At 35.8% G+C, this 18,576-nt stretch overlaps 1 protein-coding gene across 18 annotated transcripts in view; it reads right to left on the minus strand.

Annotated features, from left to right (window-relative positions):
• Positions 1–18,576, minus strand: part of SEC31A (SEC31 homolog A, COPII coat complex component) — a 75,953-nt gene that overhangs the window by 39,566 nt on the left and 17,811 nt on the right. For 17 of the 18 annotated variants that reach the window (XM_024115370.3, XM_024115363.3, XM_024115361.3 and 14 more), the window contains 9 exons: positions 15,429–15,511; positions 14,656–14,779; positions 13,171–13,366; positions 10,808–10,903; positions 9,409–9,549; positions 7,956–8,098; positions 3,607–3,706; positions 650–811; positions 298–450 (listed from right to left, as the gene is read on the minus strand). In XM_024115370.3, the coding sequence (XP_023971138.1) occupies positions 298–450; positions 650–811; positions 3,607–3,706; positions 7,956–8,098; positions 9,409–9,549; positions 10,808–10,903; positions 13,171–13,366; positions 14,656–14,779; positions 15,429–15,507 (1,194 nt within the window). In that variant the 5' untranslated portion in view covers positions 15,508–15,511. Of the gene's footprint in view, positions 1–297; positions 451–649; positions 812–3,606; positions 3,707–7,955; positions 8,099–9,408; positions 9,550–10,807; positions 10,904–13,170; positions 13,367–14,655; positions 14,780–15,428; positions 15,512–18,576 lie in introns of those variants that run through there. The other variant, XM_028491987.1, reaches the window with a different exon arrangement.

Below are 18,576 nucleotides of genomic sequence, written 5' to 3' on the forward strand. Positions count from 1 at the left end.
AAAGTGGGGCAGGGAGAATGGTGCAAAGGTTGCACAACAAGGTGAATGTACTCAATACTGCTGGACTGTAAGTTTTAAAATGGTTAAAATTGTAAATTTTGTTATGTATATTTTATTACAATTTAAAAGAAAAAAGAAAAAAAGGGAGTAGGTTTCACTTTTCCTGAGAAACCTTTCTGAGTGATGAAAACTCACAAACATATCTCAAACTCAGCCCTCTTCCATCTGAGTGATCCTATAATAACATTTTACTGTAAGTCCTTTGTGTTTATGGACCATAAAAGCAAATCCACCTACTGAAAAGGAAGCCCCAACAGGTCTTCGGACCCACTTGGGTGGCTTCTTCAGAGGCAACACTATACGATGCTGAGCAGTCTGCTGAGGAATTTGTAACGGGGGAAGGGGCTGTCCTGTGCCAAATGGATCAAGATTCCCAAAAGATGATGAAAGCTAAAAAATAAAATAAAGTGAGATTTTTGAAACTTATGCAAGACTATATTACATGTTTTCAAGTCATATCCAAGAAATTTTTTATCACAATTATCCAATTAATCAGTATCATTGACCAGTAAAGTTATTTTCAAAATAATTACACAGTAAGATGATTTTTTTCAGGTGTTATAATAAAAAACCTAACACTTCCTAGTACCTTGTCAACTTGTTTCTGCCTTAAACCATCTGCACTCCCTCCCATGATAGAATAAACACTGATACGCCCATCGAAGGAAGCAGCTGATAAGACAGCAGGATTTCTGGGACACCACTGAATATCAAAGCACCACTGTGTGTTGGTGGGAAGTTCATATAACACCTAGACCGCAAAAAAAAAAAAAAAAGTCAGAAAAAAGTATAGCCACTTTATAGCCAAAACACCTGAATTAATATGATCAACAAGTACAACTTTATTAAACATTTACTTTTACAAAGTATCCAGCCAGGAAAAACAACAATTGTAAAAATTTCTTTAAAGTACAAGAAAAGTTCATTATGATTAAAAAAAAAAATAAGAAATGCTGCTCAAAATTTTGACCAGATTTGGAATAAGTACATCTTAAAACATGAGGTTTTCCTGTTTTTATTGAAATGGTACTAGAGGATGCACCCGAAAGACCAGAATACTCTATTAGGGTCAACTTGCTGAACTCTAAAAGATCGATGGAGTCCTAGCCAACCGACTTTGCCTGCCAAGATCCAAAGAACCATGTTTAGATTATTTGAAGATCAAATTTCAAAAAAAATTCTTGAGAAGGAAGAATTCACCGAGAAGTTTGGCTTCTTGTCAAGTGAGAAAACATGTACACATCATTCTTATTACTGCAGAATCAGAAGAGAATTTGACATTATCAGTTTTCTTTAGAAGGAAAAGAATACAGAAAAACTATTAAAAATGGCTGATATAAATAAATAATGTAATAATTGTTTACTAACTTTACAATGTAATAATGTAATAATTGTTGCTGAGTGTGATGGTAACTGATGCTCTTAGGAGCACAGGTTTTATGGCTTTAAGAAATAAATCAAATTTACTTAACTTTGGCTTCCTTGACATTTAAAACAATGTTTTATTTTATAAGAAAACAAAATTGGGCTTCCCTGGTGGCGCAGTGGTTGAGAATCCGCCTGCCGATGCAGGGGACACGGGTTCTGTGCCCCGGTCCGGGAAGATCCCACATGCCGCGGAGCGGCTGGGCCCGTGAGCCATGGCCGCTGAGCCTGTGCGTCCGGAGCCTGTGCTCCGCAACGGGAGAGGCCACAACAGTGAGAGGCCCACGTACCACAAAAAAAAAAAAAAAAAAAAAAAAAAGAAAACAAAATTAAGTGAAAAGGCATTTAGCCTGCTCCCCTTTGATGCTTAAACTGATTTATAAAACTATTAGCTTCTTGATATCTGAATCACTTGTCTATTCCTAATTTGCATTTGAATAAAAATCTACTACAATTTTTAGTTGCACCATGCACTAAAAGTTTATTCCTTCAAAGTCCAAGCACACACAACTAAGCATATGCAAAAAATCATTTTATCAAATTACACAGTTGAAAAAGAACAGTAATTTCCATGAATTTTGAACTCACTTGGGAAAGCACAGTGTAAAATGAAACACTTTTATTATTTGGTCTACAAATCTTATGAAGCAAAAATTATTATTTTTTCTCGTCTCCTCTAACATTAATGTTTCTATATTCTTACAGACATCACTGCATCTGAAAACTTTAAACCACAAATCATATAACAAAAGTGCTTGCTTTAATTTTAATGTTACAGATTAAAACCTATCGAAGAGGGCTTCCCTGGTGGCGCAGTGGTTAAGAATCCGCCTACCAATGCAGGAGACACGGGTTCCAGCCCTGGTCTGGGAAGATCCCACATAGCGTGGAGCAACTAAGCCCGTGCACCACAACTACTGAGCCTACGGTCTAGAGCCCGCGAGCCACAACTACTGAGCCCGCGTGCCTAGAGCCCGTGCTCTGCAACAAGAGAAGCCACAGCAATGAGAAGCCCGCACACTGCATCGAAGAGTAGCCCCGCTCGCCACAACTAGAGAAAAGCCTTCATGCAGCAACAAAGACCCAATGCAGCCAAAAATAAATAAATACATAAATTAATTAATTAAAAACAAAAAAAACCCATCAAAGATACTTATTTTTACTAGCATACCATCAGGGCAACTAGGAAGGTACTTGCAATAAAAGTTTAAAAGCTGTAATTAGAATCTATGGTCTCTTGCCCACTAGTGAAAGAGAGGGAAACCATTCAACCATTAAGTAGAAGAAAAATAATAGGTAAAAGAGATTTTTAGCCCACAACCCAAAGCAAATGAAATTATATTTATATAATATTTATATTTAATAAGGTAAAATTCCCCATCTAAGTTTCCATGGGTAGAACATATGACAAATATTTTATTATAAAGTATTATATTCTTGCTGTACAGTTCAGAAGAGAGATTAAAAACCTACGCCCACTGGGCTTCCCTGGTGGCGCAGTGGTTGAGAATCCGCCTGCCGATGCAGGGGACACGGGTTCGTGCCCCGATCCGGGAAGATCCCACATGCCGCGGAGCGGCTGGGCCCGTGAGCCATGGCCGCTGAGCCTGCGCGTCCGGAGCCTGTGCTCCGCAATGGGAGAGGCCACAACAGTGAGAGGCCCACATACCACAAAAAAAAAAAAAAAAAAAAAAAAAAAAACCTACGCCCACTGATTTCCAAAAATCAAAGAGGATCTTCAAGAAAGGTAAAGCAAGAAAAAGATCCAAACCTTGAACACTCCTACTTTGAGGATACTTATTTCCAGAAAACACATTAAATAAAACAAACCAAGTATTTCTGAGTCTAGTTAAACAGCTTTCATTGGAAATGGTGGGTGGGGGGTGATTACTAGGTTCAAAGACACTATTTCAACAATTGATATTCCCAGATGAAACAGCTGAGCTTAGATAATGCTCATGATAAAATCTCTGCTAGAGTTACATTTCACATACACCTCCGTCTACTTTCACGTTCTTAATTTTAATCATGTACTAAAGAATTCATATGGAAATTTTCGTATTCAACCAGAGGTAAGATATTATAATAGCTGTAGGTTTGAGAAACATTTCCTCCCCATACCTCTCCTGTGTTTGGATTGGAACAGAGAATCTTAGCATCTTTTCCACAGCTCAGCAACAATTCAGGATCCGCCATGCTCCAAGCAATTGCCAAAATCCCCCTATAAGAAACACAAAGAGATGAAGAATTTTTTAATCTTGAGAAAACCAAATTATTTCTCTCTAGGTTTTGGAGACACACACTGCTAAGAGAAGTATAATTTCATATAATCTTTCTGGAAAGCAACTTAGCAATGTGTATGCTCTTTGATCATTACAAAGATACTCAATACAGTATGCAGTGTATGACAGCAAAAAATGAAAACAAATGCCCAACAACACGGACAGCGTAATAATAAATTGCAGATCATCTTTTGGGGAGAAAATATGTAGTTAAAAATTATGCTGTAACCTACTAGAGAATGGACTTGAGGATACGGGGAGGGGGAAGGGTAAGGTGGGACAAAGTGAGAGAGTGGCATGGACATATATACACTACCAAACGTAAAATAGATAGCTAGTGGGAAGCAGCCGCATAGCACAGGGAGATCAGCTCGGTGCTTTGTGACCACCTAGAGGGGTGGGATAGGGAGGGTGGGAGGGAGACGCAAGAGGGAAGAGATATGGGAACATATGTATATGTATAACTGATTCACTTTGTTATAAAGCAGAAACTAACACACCATTGTAAAGCAATTATACTCCAATAAAGATGTTAAAAAAAATAATGCTGTAGAAATCTGTTTATTATTATACACTGTTCACCAATGAAAAAAGGTTAACTCTGTACATAAATTTGTATAAAACATATAATTACATTAAATACTTGCATAAATGGGGTTACGTATATATAAGGATATGTACAATAAAAGTTTTACCTATGGATGGGTAGGAAATCTATTTCATGTTTTCTACTCTGCTTACCAACTTTCTACTTTTCGTTACTGGAGTAGTTCTCCTATTACATGAGTTTTTTTTAAGTAAAAGGAAACATTTTAAATTTGTCTCACAAAGAAATATTACAGATCTAAATACTAAAGATTTGATTTTATAATTCTTTTTGTGTTTTAATATCGTTTGGATTTTTTATACTAAGTATAAACAGAGTAGTATTTTCGGTAGCTATTTTGAAAATTCAGATTAGCATCCCCTGCATCCCCTCTATCCCACCACCCAGAAAAAAGTGCTATATAATAGTTTGTTTTTTCTACATTCATGCCTCTGCTGTTTAGAGATGAAAGAAGGAAACTTAACATTACCAGACCATGAAGAAAAATACTAGAAACTAAAATTTAAATACCGGATACTAGAAAATAGTAGAAAATACAGCTAGTAGATAACAGGGACTAGAAAAACACTAGAAACTAGAATTACGTTTGTGTATTTCTTAAAACAAAAACATACAAATTAATAATCTTAAATTCTTAAATTCTCCTGAAAACATTACAGTAATTCTAAGATAGTCTGTTTTTCAATTTCCAAACTACAGAAAAACTTTATCATCAAAGTATATATTGTTTTTCTTTTCCCCAAAAGTTGTTTTTAATTTGATGATATTTCTTACAATCTAAGTCCTCTCAGAATCAGGAAAATACGCTATAGGAAAAGGACCCAAATTATTTAAGAATGCCTTTTGTTTCCAACATTTTATTCATTTATTATTTTTTTGTGGTATGCGGGCCTCTCACTGTTGTGGCCTCTCCCGTTGCGGAGCACAGGCTCAGCGACCATGGCTCACGGGCCCAGCTGCTCCGCGGCATGTGGGATCTTCCCGGACCGGGGCACGAACCCGTGTCCCCTGCATCAACAGGCGGATTCTCAACCACTGCGCCACCAGGGAAGACCAGCATTTTATTTTTTAAGCATTAAAATCTTTGTAAAAATTATAAGGATAATGTGATATACACCCTTATACTCCTCACCTAGATTCACTGATTTGGCCACATTTACTTTGTCTTTCTCTTTCTCTCTCTACATATATATATTGACCATTTGAGAGTTAAATGCAGCTATTATGACAGGTCACTTCTACACTTAGTTCTGGGGATAAGAACATTCTCCTATATAATCACAATACAATTACATACTGAAAATATTTATCATTTATATGCAATACTTTAGAGTCCATATTCAACTTTCCCCAGTTGTAGCAATAATGAACTTTTATTGCCTCCGCTCTTTAGAGTCTAATCATGCATGTCAAAAATTTCAAGGTATGTCAAGAATGCCTTTTAAAGAAATATCATATTTAATATCACATGTTAAGGAATATTTAGGTTCTTACTAAGTATTAAAAAAAAATCACTGAATTGTAGAACTGGAAGGGACCTTAAGGATATTATAATCATAATATACTCCAACTCTTGCATTTAATAGAGGGAGAAAATTGAGAACTAGTGAGGTTGATTTGCTCCTGGCACCCAGTATGGTATTCTGTCTTGCTAAATTATGACCACTCCTAAAATTGGCAGCAGAATGTAATGTTAAGACCATAGATACTAGGATCAGTATGTTTGGGTTGGAAGTCAGCACTTGACTAGTTTTGAGACCTAAGCCAAGCTTATTAGCCTTGCCAAGCTTCAATTTCCAACGTGTAAAATGGGATAATAGTATTTACACCATAGGTTTGTTATGAGCCTAAATTAAGCTAACATTTGCGAGTTTGGGATTAACATATACACACTGCTATATTTAAAACAGATTCCCAACAAGGACCTACTGTATAGCACAGGGAACTCTGCTCAATACTCTGTAATAAAAGGGCAGGGATTTTTGTCTGTTACATTACTGAATCCTAACACAGTGCTTGGTACAGAGTACGTGTTCAATAAGCAAGTGTTGAATGAATAAATAAAACCTTACCCAACATGAGAAAAATATTAAAACGTCTCAGAATCATCCCTTCTTTACAAAAAGCTTATTGAAGCATAATATCTAAACAGGATTACATTCTGACCAGACTCTTTTCTCCTTTATAAGAAGCTCAAGGAGAGGTCACAAACCTTAAGACTTCTCAAAGTGTGTAATTCCACTATAATGGGGGGAAAAAGGGATTTAAAGTTTTAGTTTACATATCCCTAAATAGGAAAGAAGAAAAAAGCCCAAAGTACTTAGAAAGTACTATAACATTAAAAGGGATTTGTTTCTTGTTTAAAAACATTGAACAAATGTGCATAAACTCCCTGGGTACCTGAATATTAATGATAGGAAATGTGCGTAATTACAAACTAAATTTTTTTTTTTTTTTGGCCATGCCACGAGGATTGCAGGATCTTAGTTCCCCAACCAGGGATGGAACCCATGTCCCCTGCAGTGAAAGCACAGACCCTTAACCACTGGATCAGCAGCGAGTTCCCACAAACTAAATTTAATGCTACTAAAACTAACACAAGACAATTCTCATACCTGTTTTACAGCATCCACACATTTATTAAAATTAAAGGCAGAATGAACCACCTAATTTCTCAAAAATGTTTGCTTTTTAAATTAAGATAAACACTCAGGGAAGAGATATAAGAACATATGTATATGTATAACTGATTCACTTTGTTATAAAGTAGAAACTAACACACCATTGTAAAGCAATTATACTTCAATAAAGATGTTTAAAAAAAAGAAAAAAGATAAACACTCAGAAATAAAACAAACTTTTCAATTGTTACTTGACATTTAATGTTATGGAAGCCTCTTGATAAGTATGATGAACCAAATAAAGATCAAACTGTATAAGGTCATGAGTTGTCCCAAAATGTTGTGATATACTAGAATTTTGATCTATTAACTGTTACTTGAAAGAAGTAGTGGAAAATCCATTAACACATTTTCATGTTTTTGTGATATGATTTGGTTACCATTTTTTGGTATAGAAAATCAGATGACTATTGCTTAAAATAAAAATAAACCATTTACATTAACTTTTACAAGACAGAGACAAAGTAGATTCCCTAATTTAAAAAAATTATCTGGGACTTCCCTGGTGGCGCAGTGGTTAAGAATCCACCTGCCAATGCAGGGGACACGGGTTCAAGCCCTGGTCCGGGAAGATCCCACATGCCACCGAACAACTAAGCCCGTGCGTCACAACTACCGAGTCTGCGTGCCACAACTACTGAAGCCCGTGCACCTAGAGCCTGCGCTCCACAACAAAAGAAGCCACCGCAATGAGAAGCCCGCGCACCGCAATGAAGAGTAGCCCCTGCTCGCCACAACTAGAGAGAAAGCCCGTGCACAGCAACGAAAAACCAACACAGCCAAAAATAACTAAATAAATAAATAAGTAAATAAAAAAAAAGATCTGATAATTCAAAGTAGTAAGTAAATACATTTTTTAAAATACACAAATCAAGTTTTTTTGGAAGAGTGACAAGATACCTGGCATGGTTTTCCAGGACACGGAGTGGAGAGGAGGCAAAGCGAAGATCCCACATCTGGATCACTGGTAACCTGTCATCCTCAGAGGCAAGGACCATCTGAGTAGCAACATCAGGATGCCATGCCAACCCAGAGCAATGCATCTGTACACAGTTAAGGCTCACATTTTATCAGTCATACTATTTTATGAAAAGCCAAAAGGAACATGAGGAATATGCCTTTGTTAAAGCAAAGAGTACCAAATATCAGCTCAGGCTTATTAAAAAAAAATTCTTATTTATTATTTTAATCTATTTTTATTTATTTAAAATTTCAGTTTATTAAAAAAAACCCATACAACTATTAAATTCTATTAAACACTCATAAACAGTAGTATTAAACATAAAAAGTTTAAAGGTTTTCAATTCAGCCAACCCTTTGATACACAAAATCATTCTGGGCCAGAATAATTCTATACCAAAAATGAGTTCTCCTGTCAAAATTCTAACTCAGGGAAAAGTTTTATATAAATTTAAAATTTAATACTTTCAGAAAAATTAAAATAAAGAGATAAGATTTTAATGACAAAAAAATTCATATCTTTCCTCTATTTCATCAGAAAAATCAAGATAAAGTGTCTAAAGCAACAACTACTATTTCAATATTCACATGGGATAAATTAACATTATTACTGAGAACTACCTGGAAGTTCAGATCCTATTAAGTATTCCAAAGGGTGGCTGACATGTTTATTGTATACTTTATTCCACTGAAACTTGTTTTAAAACTTTTGACTCACTGAAAAATAATACCCTGAAGAAACATTCTTGTAAATAATGTTTTTTTTGTTATTGTTGTTGTTTTAAAATTATATATGTATTCTCTGATTTAGGCAAACTCGTTTTTTTTTAATGTCCAACTAAACAATGTAATTAAAAACAAATTAACAAGATAAGGCCTAAACTGTGTCTAAATTATAGCACATGATGACATAAATTAATGAATCTATAAAGCTGAAAATGTAATGTGTTATACAACAGCATATACTGTGTTAAGTGGGAGAACATCAGCTCACTTTAGCAGTGCCTAATCAGAAAAGATGAAGCCAGACTATGAAACTACAGCTTCATAGTCATAAAATTACTAGCAGGGAAAATTTTTACATTCTTGAGAAAGCTAAAGATGAATTAAAAAGTTGCTATAATGCTTTGGAACAGCTAGCAAAGCAAAACAACCAGTATATCATGGAATAACCCCCTTGATTAACCAATCTTTTTCTTCATCATTAATATATCCAGTGTGGTTTAGTAGGAATTTTATTATTTTCCCCAAAGGAAAAAAACCTCTCATTCCAACATGATTGGTCCATAAAAAGACAGGATTTGACTTTATAGAAATTTGATTTGTTGCCTACTCTGACAAACTATATAGGAATAGCTACAGCAAGAATAAAACATGTTTGTCACAAACTTACCCTGTTACTATGATCACTGACTTTGATGATGGGTTCATTTTTTCTAAGATCCCACACAGTGGCCCGGCCACTGGGATTGGCTGATGCCAAAATATGCTGAACTTGTCTGTTCCATGCAATGCAGCTGATATCTTCTGGGGGCTATAAGGAATAAACTACTAGAAGCCATTTCTCAATAATAATCAAATTTAACTACAAATTCTAATTCTTTTTAAAAACTGCATTACTTAAAAATCGGATCTATTCATTCCAAAAATTTATTTTTATATTTTTAAGTTCTCAACATCATGCAATAGAGTTTAAAGCTCAGGTATATGCCAATTCAAGTATTTTACCTTGTTTATCACCAGGCATTTATTAAGCTCCTGTTACAAACCAAGCACTGTTTCTTTACTTTGCAACTGCTCCAAGGTAGATAACAGACCACAAAGTAGATGCTGGTCAATATGACAGACATCTAGTCAGAGCAAAAGTTACAACCTAGACCTAGAAAACTATCTTTAATAAATGGTAGGCCACACACTATCATTATGCTACCTTTCAGATTGCCAAAATGTTAGGGTCCGTTATAATGGCCACTCAAATGGAGTAGTCCATACCAGGGGTCCCCAACCCCCGGACCAGTACCGGTCCATGGCCTGTTAGGAACCAGGCCGCACAGTAGGAGGTGAGCAGTGGGTGAATGAGCGAAGCTTCATCTGATGTGTATTTACAGCCGCTCTCCATTGCTCACATTACCACCTGAGCGCCACCTCCTGTCAGCATTATGGTGAGTTGTATAATTATTTCATTATATATTACAATGTAATAATAATAGAAATAAAATGCACAATAAATATAAGGCACTTGAATCATCCCGAAACCATCCCCCCACCCCAGTCCGTGGAAAAACTGTCTTCTGTGAAACCAGTCCCTGGTGCCAAAAAGGTTGGGGACCACTGGTCTGTACAACATAAAGAAACTCAAGGAGGCAGGGGGAGGACTGTTCTTTCTCAACTTATTAGAATTACATAAGAAACAGGTTGAGTGTTTTTTTAAAAAATAAGTTTCCTCTCTAGTTTATTATAAGGTTGGATATTGTTAAAATACCATATTACATAAAATACTATACTATATAAATTATATCTAAGAAAATTATTAAAGACTTGTCTACTTTATTTACTACCATAAGTCCAGTATATCAAACAGTGTCTGGCAGATGGTAAGTGCTAAATAAATATTTACTGTTGAAGGACTCACTGATGCTCTAAAGAAACATATTTATTAATACTTTACTATGTTGAAGGAAAATCAGTGAAATTTAAAAACTGATTTTAAACAAATATATTTTGTGTGAAAAAAACAAAGTGTAGAAAAACTGATTTTGGTTCTTTTGATTACATTGAAATCAATGTAATACCTGCGTTTTGGCTCCTGGTGTCATTGGAGTTGCAAAATTGTTTAAATCCCAAATGTAGATTTCAGATTCATTAGCACCAGAGGCCACCAGATTAGTCTGTGAATAAGAAACAATTAACAACTAAACAGCACTTACGAATAATTAAGAGAACTCAGAATAATCCAATTCAGGGCTGGAAAGACCTGTTTTAAGGCATATAATTTTTCTAATTAAAAAAGTAAAATGCATGAATTCCTAAAAACTATGCATAACAATCTGAAATGTATATAGTTTTTTAAAGAAACATTATAAAATTCTATTAAACTAAAAAGACAATACATCTACTGACATTTTAATACAAGACATTAAAAAGTAGTTGCATGGGCTTCCCTGGTGGCGCAGTGGTTGAGAGTCCGCCTGCTGATGCAGGGGACACGGGTTCGTGCCTCGGTCTGGGAGGATCCCACGTGCCGCGGAGCGGCTGGGCCCGTGAGCCATGGCCGCTGAGCCTGCGCGTCCGGAGCCTGTGCTCCGCAACGGGAGAGGCCGCATCAGTGAGAGGCCCGCGTACCGCAAAAAAAAAAAAAAAAAAAAAAGTAACTGTATGGATAAATTTTTAATCATGCAACTATATGGGGATTACTGCTTGTGGTTTGCATCTCTGGAAGGGGACCTGATTGTGGGAGACAAAAATAAGTCACCAATTATTGCTTCAGACAAATAGCCAAATCCTAAAATAATGGCATCTAACTCAGGATACCTCAAAGTCAGCCTCTGGAGCTGGACCAAGATAGGGCTAGTAAAATCTCTTGTCTTAAATCCTCACATATTTATTTATTAAAAAATTTCTTTTATTGAAGTATAGCTGATTTACTTCAATTAAAAAAATATAGTTGTTTTAGTTTCTGGTGTACAGCAAAGTGATTCAGTTATATATATATATATATTTTCATATTCTTTTCCATTATGGTTTATTACAAGATATTGAATATAGTTCCCTGTGCTATATAGTAGGACCTTATTGGTTATCTATTTTATATATAGTAGTTTGTATCTGCTAATCCCAAACTCCTAATTTAGCCCTCCCCTAGCCCTTTCCCCTTCAGTAACCATAAATTTGTTTTCTATGCTTGTCCTCACGTATTTACATTTCATTTATGCTCAATCTTGTTACATTTCATTTATGTTCAATCAGGTTCCTGGTGGCACAATTTTAGGGTCAAAAAGACCCTAAAATTGTGATATGAAATACAGGGAGATAATGAGGTTCATATACTGACCTTCATCCTTTACTGTTCACTCTCATTAATACTTCTATAAACAACTGACATATAACTATGAAAATAGAGGAATTCTGGTAGTAGCCACCTATGATACAAGACACTAACCAAATATCAGCAGCTGTTTAATCCAATTAACAAAGGAATTAGCTATCTAATCTAAAGAGCAGATGCAGAAACGAAGAAGTTAGGGTTTCTGTATTACTATACCTAAAGTATCTATTTATAATACAAGAAAAATAACTATTTTAAACTTTCTTAAAATAATATTCATTTTCTGGTTATACTCAAGTATCCTAATAATTCAAGATCTTTATTTATTTATTTATTTATTTATTTATTTTATTTATTTAATTTTGGCTGTGTTGGGTCTTTGTTTCTGTGCGAGGGCTTTCTCTAGTTGCGGCGAGCGGAGCCACTCTTCATCGCGGTGCGTGGGCCTCCACTATCGCGGCCTCTCTTGTTGCAGAGCACGGGCTCCAGACGCACAGGCTCAGTAGCTGTGGCTCACGGGTCCAGTTGCTCCATGGCATATGGGATCTTCCCAGACCAGGGCTCGAACCCGTGTCCCCTGCATCAGCAGGCGGATTCTCAACCACTGCGACACCAGGGAAGCCCCTATTTATTTATTTTTAAAATTTATTTATTTATTTATATTTGGCCATGTTGGGTCTTCGTTGCTGTGCGCTGGCTTTCTCTAGTTGCGGGGAGCGGAGGCTGCTCTTCGTTGTGGTGCACGGGCTTCTCACTGCAGTTGCTTCTCTCTGTTGCAGAGCACGGGATCTAGGCACATGGGCTCAGTAGCTGTGGCACGCAGGCTCAGTAGCTGTGGCACACGGGCTGAGCTGCTCCGCGGTACATGGGATCTTCCCGGACCAGGGATCGAACCCGTGTCCCCTGCATTGGCAGGCAGATGTTCAACCGCTGCACTACCAGGGAAGCCCCTGAACCCTCCATTCTTCAAACAAATACACTCACTCATCAATCTACACAGGCACAGTTTTAGCTTTCAATTCCAAGACTGAGGCACAGCAGATTCATATACTTATATAAAATAAGCAACACATTATCTCAAGAATTAAGAATAAATGTCAAAAGTCTAACCTGGAAAATGTTCACATCCAAGGCTCTCACTGGGCCAGTATGTTTGTCATTCTGGGCAATCACAACTTCCTTATCACCAGCTATAATTTTAGAAGGATCATAAAGAATAATATTTCCATTTTCACCACCTGCAATCAGAACTCCAGAGACATCTTTGGAATCCATCTTATGAGGCCCCCAAATCAACTTGTGGTACCTTTAAGAGAAAATGAGCAAAATAACTCTTTTTTGAAGTCAAATAAATGTAGAAAAGAATCTGAAATTATACCTTTAATTGTTTTAATAAATACTTCAAAAACACTGCTTCTCTATTTCTGGTAACTGCATAACTTGGTGAAATGGCATTTTAGTTTTTATTTATACTCATACATATATGTTTCATTTTGTAATCTTAAAGAGTATAAAAACTCCTTTGTAGAGCTAATATGACAAAGTACACTTGATTTGTGTGTCAAAAGATATGAGCTTAAGAATGGTTTTACCATTTAGAATCTGTGAGACCCTAAGCCAGTTACTTTGGTTCATTTATAAAATAGAGCTAATCAACCACCTCCCTGATTTTACTTGACTACAGAAGTACTCACTAACAAATTACCTGTTAAATAGTAAAGGAGTTAAGGGAGTCATCTGAAATTTTCTAAGAAAAATAATGTATTCTGAGAGTAGAAAAGTGACATCAAAATTATGTCTATTATGACAAGTTCCCCATTAGTGGAGAATAAAAGATTATGGTTTGGCATGGTGGCAGCGTGGAGATATACAAGACAAATTGTGGTGAGGAGAAAAACTGCTAGACGAAAGGTATCTGGGGTTCCCATCACAGTGGGAGGGCTTGGAAGACTATGGGAGGTCCCATGAGACTCCATCATTTGAACTGTATTGTTAGCTAAGGTAAAACTCTTCATCAAAATTTGCCAAGCTATTAAGGCAATAAAGCATATTTTACTACTCAAAGGAAAGTGTCCTTCTCTGCATTATAATACAGCTTAAGTACTTGGAAAGGTGATCTAAACACCTATTGTTATCAGAAATCATGTCAATAAAATTCTCTGTGAAATGTATTTTTAAATATAGATAAGTACAAAGGGAAAAAAAAAAAACCTCCATTCAGGGACAATCACTATAAACATCTTAATATTCATCCAACTACTCCTTTTTCTAGTCGTACCTACTTTTTTTTTGTAAACAGGTGAGATAAAGGAGATAAAAGAAAGTAACTCTTCTATATCATAAGAAAAAAATACTAGAAACTAGAGCCTCTCCTTCCTATCCTACACATAACAGTCAGTAGTAAAAAATTCAATAAAACAGATAGATACTTCTTTTACTTCCGTAGAAATGCACTCATATATTTTTTCACAAAATATTTCATGTCATTGATAGTATTCCTTACAGTTTCTAATAATGGAACATTTGTAGACACACTAGGCATCAACCACAACATATAACTGAATAATCATGTGAATTTAAGGTTGAATCTCATACCTGTGAGAAGAAGAGAAAGTGGCACAAGATTTCATATCCAAGGATGGATCAGAAAGGTCTAATTCAAATATCTCAAGAGAAGCACTGGTACTAAATGTTGCATCCAATTGTTGAGCAGATGTTCCTACAGAAAATACATTCATGGTAACTACACATGCAAAAATAAAAGACTCAGAGAAAACCATACAAAATAATGGACACTTTTCAATTCTCTCACTCATGAATGCTGCACTAGTGGCTGAAATCTCAGCACATATACCACTGAGCAGATGCTGAAATTACTATACCAATAAGATTCTGATGCAAGGCTCAGAGATAATGTTTGTACGAGTAGTGAAGATAGTTTTTTAATTCTATAGATATTTTAAAACCTCTCTGTAAAAACAGTCCCATGCTTATAGTCTCAAATGATATAACTCCAACTCTTTTTATATAAAAATGCTAGCACCAAAACTGTTCTTCATTCATTCAAACTGATATTTATTAACTTTTTTACATGTTATCTATTGTGCTTAATACTGGAGGAATAAAGATAAAGCACAATTCTATGAAGTGGGGAAGACACTCTAAATGTAACAGACCATGATTAATGCTATGATGTACAAGCACAGAACTAAGCTGATCCGAAGGTTGGACATTATCTCGCCAGGGAAGGAGAAACTTCCTAGAGGAGATGAAGCTTGAACTGAATTTTAAAGGACAAGTGTAAATAAGTCAGATGTGGAAGAGAAGAAATTAGGTGACTCATACTATCTTCTCTCTGTTGAACTTACCTGTAGCTAGGTAAATGGGATGATTCTGGGCAGGGCTCCAGGCCTGCATGGCTGTACGATCTATTTCCTTTAACTTCATCCTGCTAAAGAGAATATTTCACACAGAAATACAATAAACATGTAATATGGAACAAAGAAACATTTTTTTACATAGAAATATACTAGACAAACCAATACATCATTAGTAGTGCTGGAATGCCAATAAGTCAAATTGGTCTAGGTAACATTTGTTGGGAAATGTTCAATATTAGAAAGAAGAGAAACTTGTTAAATTATTTTGAGACAAATATAGGGCTATTCTAACTGTTTACAGATTATAGTTCTTCAGTTGAAAAATCAGTCTGGAAAGAAACTTGCAAAAACAGGGACAGTATTTGGTTAATTAATCTTGGTACACAATATGTTTCTCAGACAAGACAATATGAGTGGCAGTATATCAGGGGTAAGAGAAGGCACATAATAAACAAAGTGCATCTTCCTGGAGCAGGATTAGTCAACGATAAGAGCAGTTTGAAAAATTAATTTAAATTAAAACAGACTAACACAGAGTAGAATAAAGCAAACCCACAGATTTGACAAGGATAAAGCAGAAAATTTTTTTTGAATGGTCACTCCAAGCTACAGTCCCACATGCCATTATTTTATATATTCTCTGTTAAAGCTACTCTGGTCAGGAGGTACTGTGCTATAGCATTAAAAAAAATTTGTTATTTTACATAAATGCATTCACATGCCATAGTATTCCACTGTAAGATGTACCATAATTTAATTACTTAGTCTGCTACTGATAAACACCTTAGCTGTTTCTAATCTTTTGCTATTTTTACAAACAGTGCTGAAATAAATGGCCATATATACATGTTATTTCACTCATGGGCAAGGAAAGCTGTAGATTTCCAGAGGTAAAACTGATGCGTTAAAGGATAAAAGTAATTTTAATTTTGATGGATATTGCCAAGTTGCCCTCCATGGCAACCGTACCTTTTCATACTCCCAAGAGTAATCCATAAGTAGCTGCTGCCCTACAGACCTTCCAGGGTAACCAGCATGATAGGTGAAAAATGTCAGCTCTGGATAGTTATAATTTGCATTTCTCATACTATAAATAACGTTGAACATCTTTTTTTTATATGGTTATGGGTCATCCATAGTTCCTTCTCTGTCACCTTTTCTGTCTATTCTTGTCTATATCATTTGCCCATTTTTCTGTTAGGCTGTCAGACTTTATCTTTTGATTTTGCTTATTTTTTTTTTTTTTACCTTTCACAAAATTTCCATTTAAAAATTTAAATTTCCATTTAAAAAAATAGATTTTATTTATTAGAGCAGTTTCAGGTTCACAGAAAATTTGAGTGAGAAGTATAGAGAGTTCCTACATACCTCCCTCCCTTGCCCTCTTGCCTCCCAACTTGCCTGCCCTCAGCCTCCCGACTCATCAACATCTTGTACAGCGCAGTGGTATATTTGTTACAATCAATGAATCAACACTGACACATCAGTGTTGAAGCAATGTCCATTGCTTCCACTAGGATTCACTCTTTGTGTTGTACATTCTATGGGTTTTGACAAATGTATAATCCACCGTTTTAGTATCTACCGTTTCAGTATCTTTCAGAAGCTTCCCTGCCCTAAAAACTCTCTGTGCTCCACCTATTCATCCCTCTCTTCCTCTGTCCCTCCTCTTCCCTCCCTCCCTGGTAACCACTGATCTTTTTTACTGTCTCCATAGTTTTGCCTTTTCTGGAACATCATTTAGTTATAATCATAAAACACATAGCCTTTTCAGATTGGTTTCTTTCACTTAGCAATAGGCATTTAAGGTTCCTCAACGACTTTTTGTGACTTGATAGCTCATTTCTTTTTAGCACTGAAAAATATTCCATTGTATGAATGTACCATGATTTTTATTTTTTTACAGTCAAATTTATCACTTTAAAAAAACTGGTTTGTGAATTTTGATTAGTTAGAAAAGGCTTTCTGCTTGCTAAAGTTATGAAGACATTCATCAATACTTTTCTTCTAGCAAATTCATTTATGGCTTATTCTTTACATTTAAATTTTGACTCACTTGAAATGCATCCTGATATACAATGTATATACAAGGTTTATCTTTTTCTTATTACTCCAAAACCATTTACTGAAAGTTGTTTTTTCTTACTAATTTTAGGTATTACGTTTATCATGTACTAACTTCCATATTTAGGTTTATTTCTAGATTTAATATTTAGGTTTATACTCCTATACATAGTAGGATGTAGGTTAGGATTTATATTCCAGTATTTATTTACATTTATTTTGGGATTACCATTCCTTATGTCCATTTGTTTATTTACATGCTAGGCATGCCACTGTTTTAAATACTGAGGCTTTATATGAGCATGATTTCAATAACCCCTATCCACTGCTTCCCCAGCACACACCCCCACCCCATTTTCCTTGCTATTACTTTTTTTTTAAACTAAACTTCAGAATAGTTTTTGTCTAATTCCAGGGAAAAAAAAGAACGTTAGTGGTTTTTATTGAGCCTGTACCCAAATTAATAAATTAATTTATGGAGAACTGACACAATGTTGAATCTTCCTATCAAGAACTTGGTGTCTTTTGATTTAAGCCTTCTTTTTTATCTTTCAGTATTGTTTGAAATTTTTTTGATATATTGGGTTTGCTTACTCCTAAGTATTTTCTTTTGGTTTGTTTGTAATTGTGGCTTTTTTTTCCTTCCATTATAATGTCTATGTTCTTATTGTTATATGAAGGCTAATGATTTCTTTTTTTTTTTTGGTACTCGGGCCTCTCACTGTTGTGGCCTCTCCCGTTGCGGAGCACAGGCTCCGGACGCGCAGGCTCAGCGGCCATGGCTCACGGGCCCAGCCGCTCCGCGGTATGTGGGATCTTCCCAGACCGGGGCACGAACCTGCATCCCCTGCATCGGCAGGCGGACTCTCAACCACTGCACCACCAGGGAAGCCCAAGGCTAATGATTTCTTTACATTCATTTTTAATTCTGCTATCTTACTGAATTCTCTTCTTGGAGTAGTGCTTCAGTAGATTCTGTCGGGTTTTCCACATATACACTCATACCATGTGCCAACAGTGACAGTTACTTCCTCATTTCAAATCGTCATTCCTCTGATATCTTTCTCTTGTG

The sequence above is a fragment of the Physeter macrocephalus genome, chromosome 7 (genome assembly GCF_002837175.3).
Source record: "Physeter macrocephalus isolate SW-GA chromosome 7, ASM283717v5, whole genome shotgun sequence".
NCBI classification, from domain to species: domain Eukaryota; kingdom Metazoa; phylum Chordata; class Mammalia; order Artiodactyla; family Physeteridae; genus Physeter; species Physeter macrocephalus.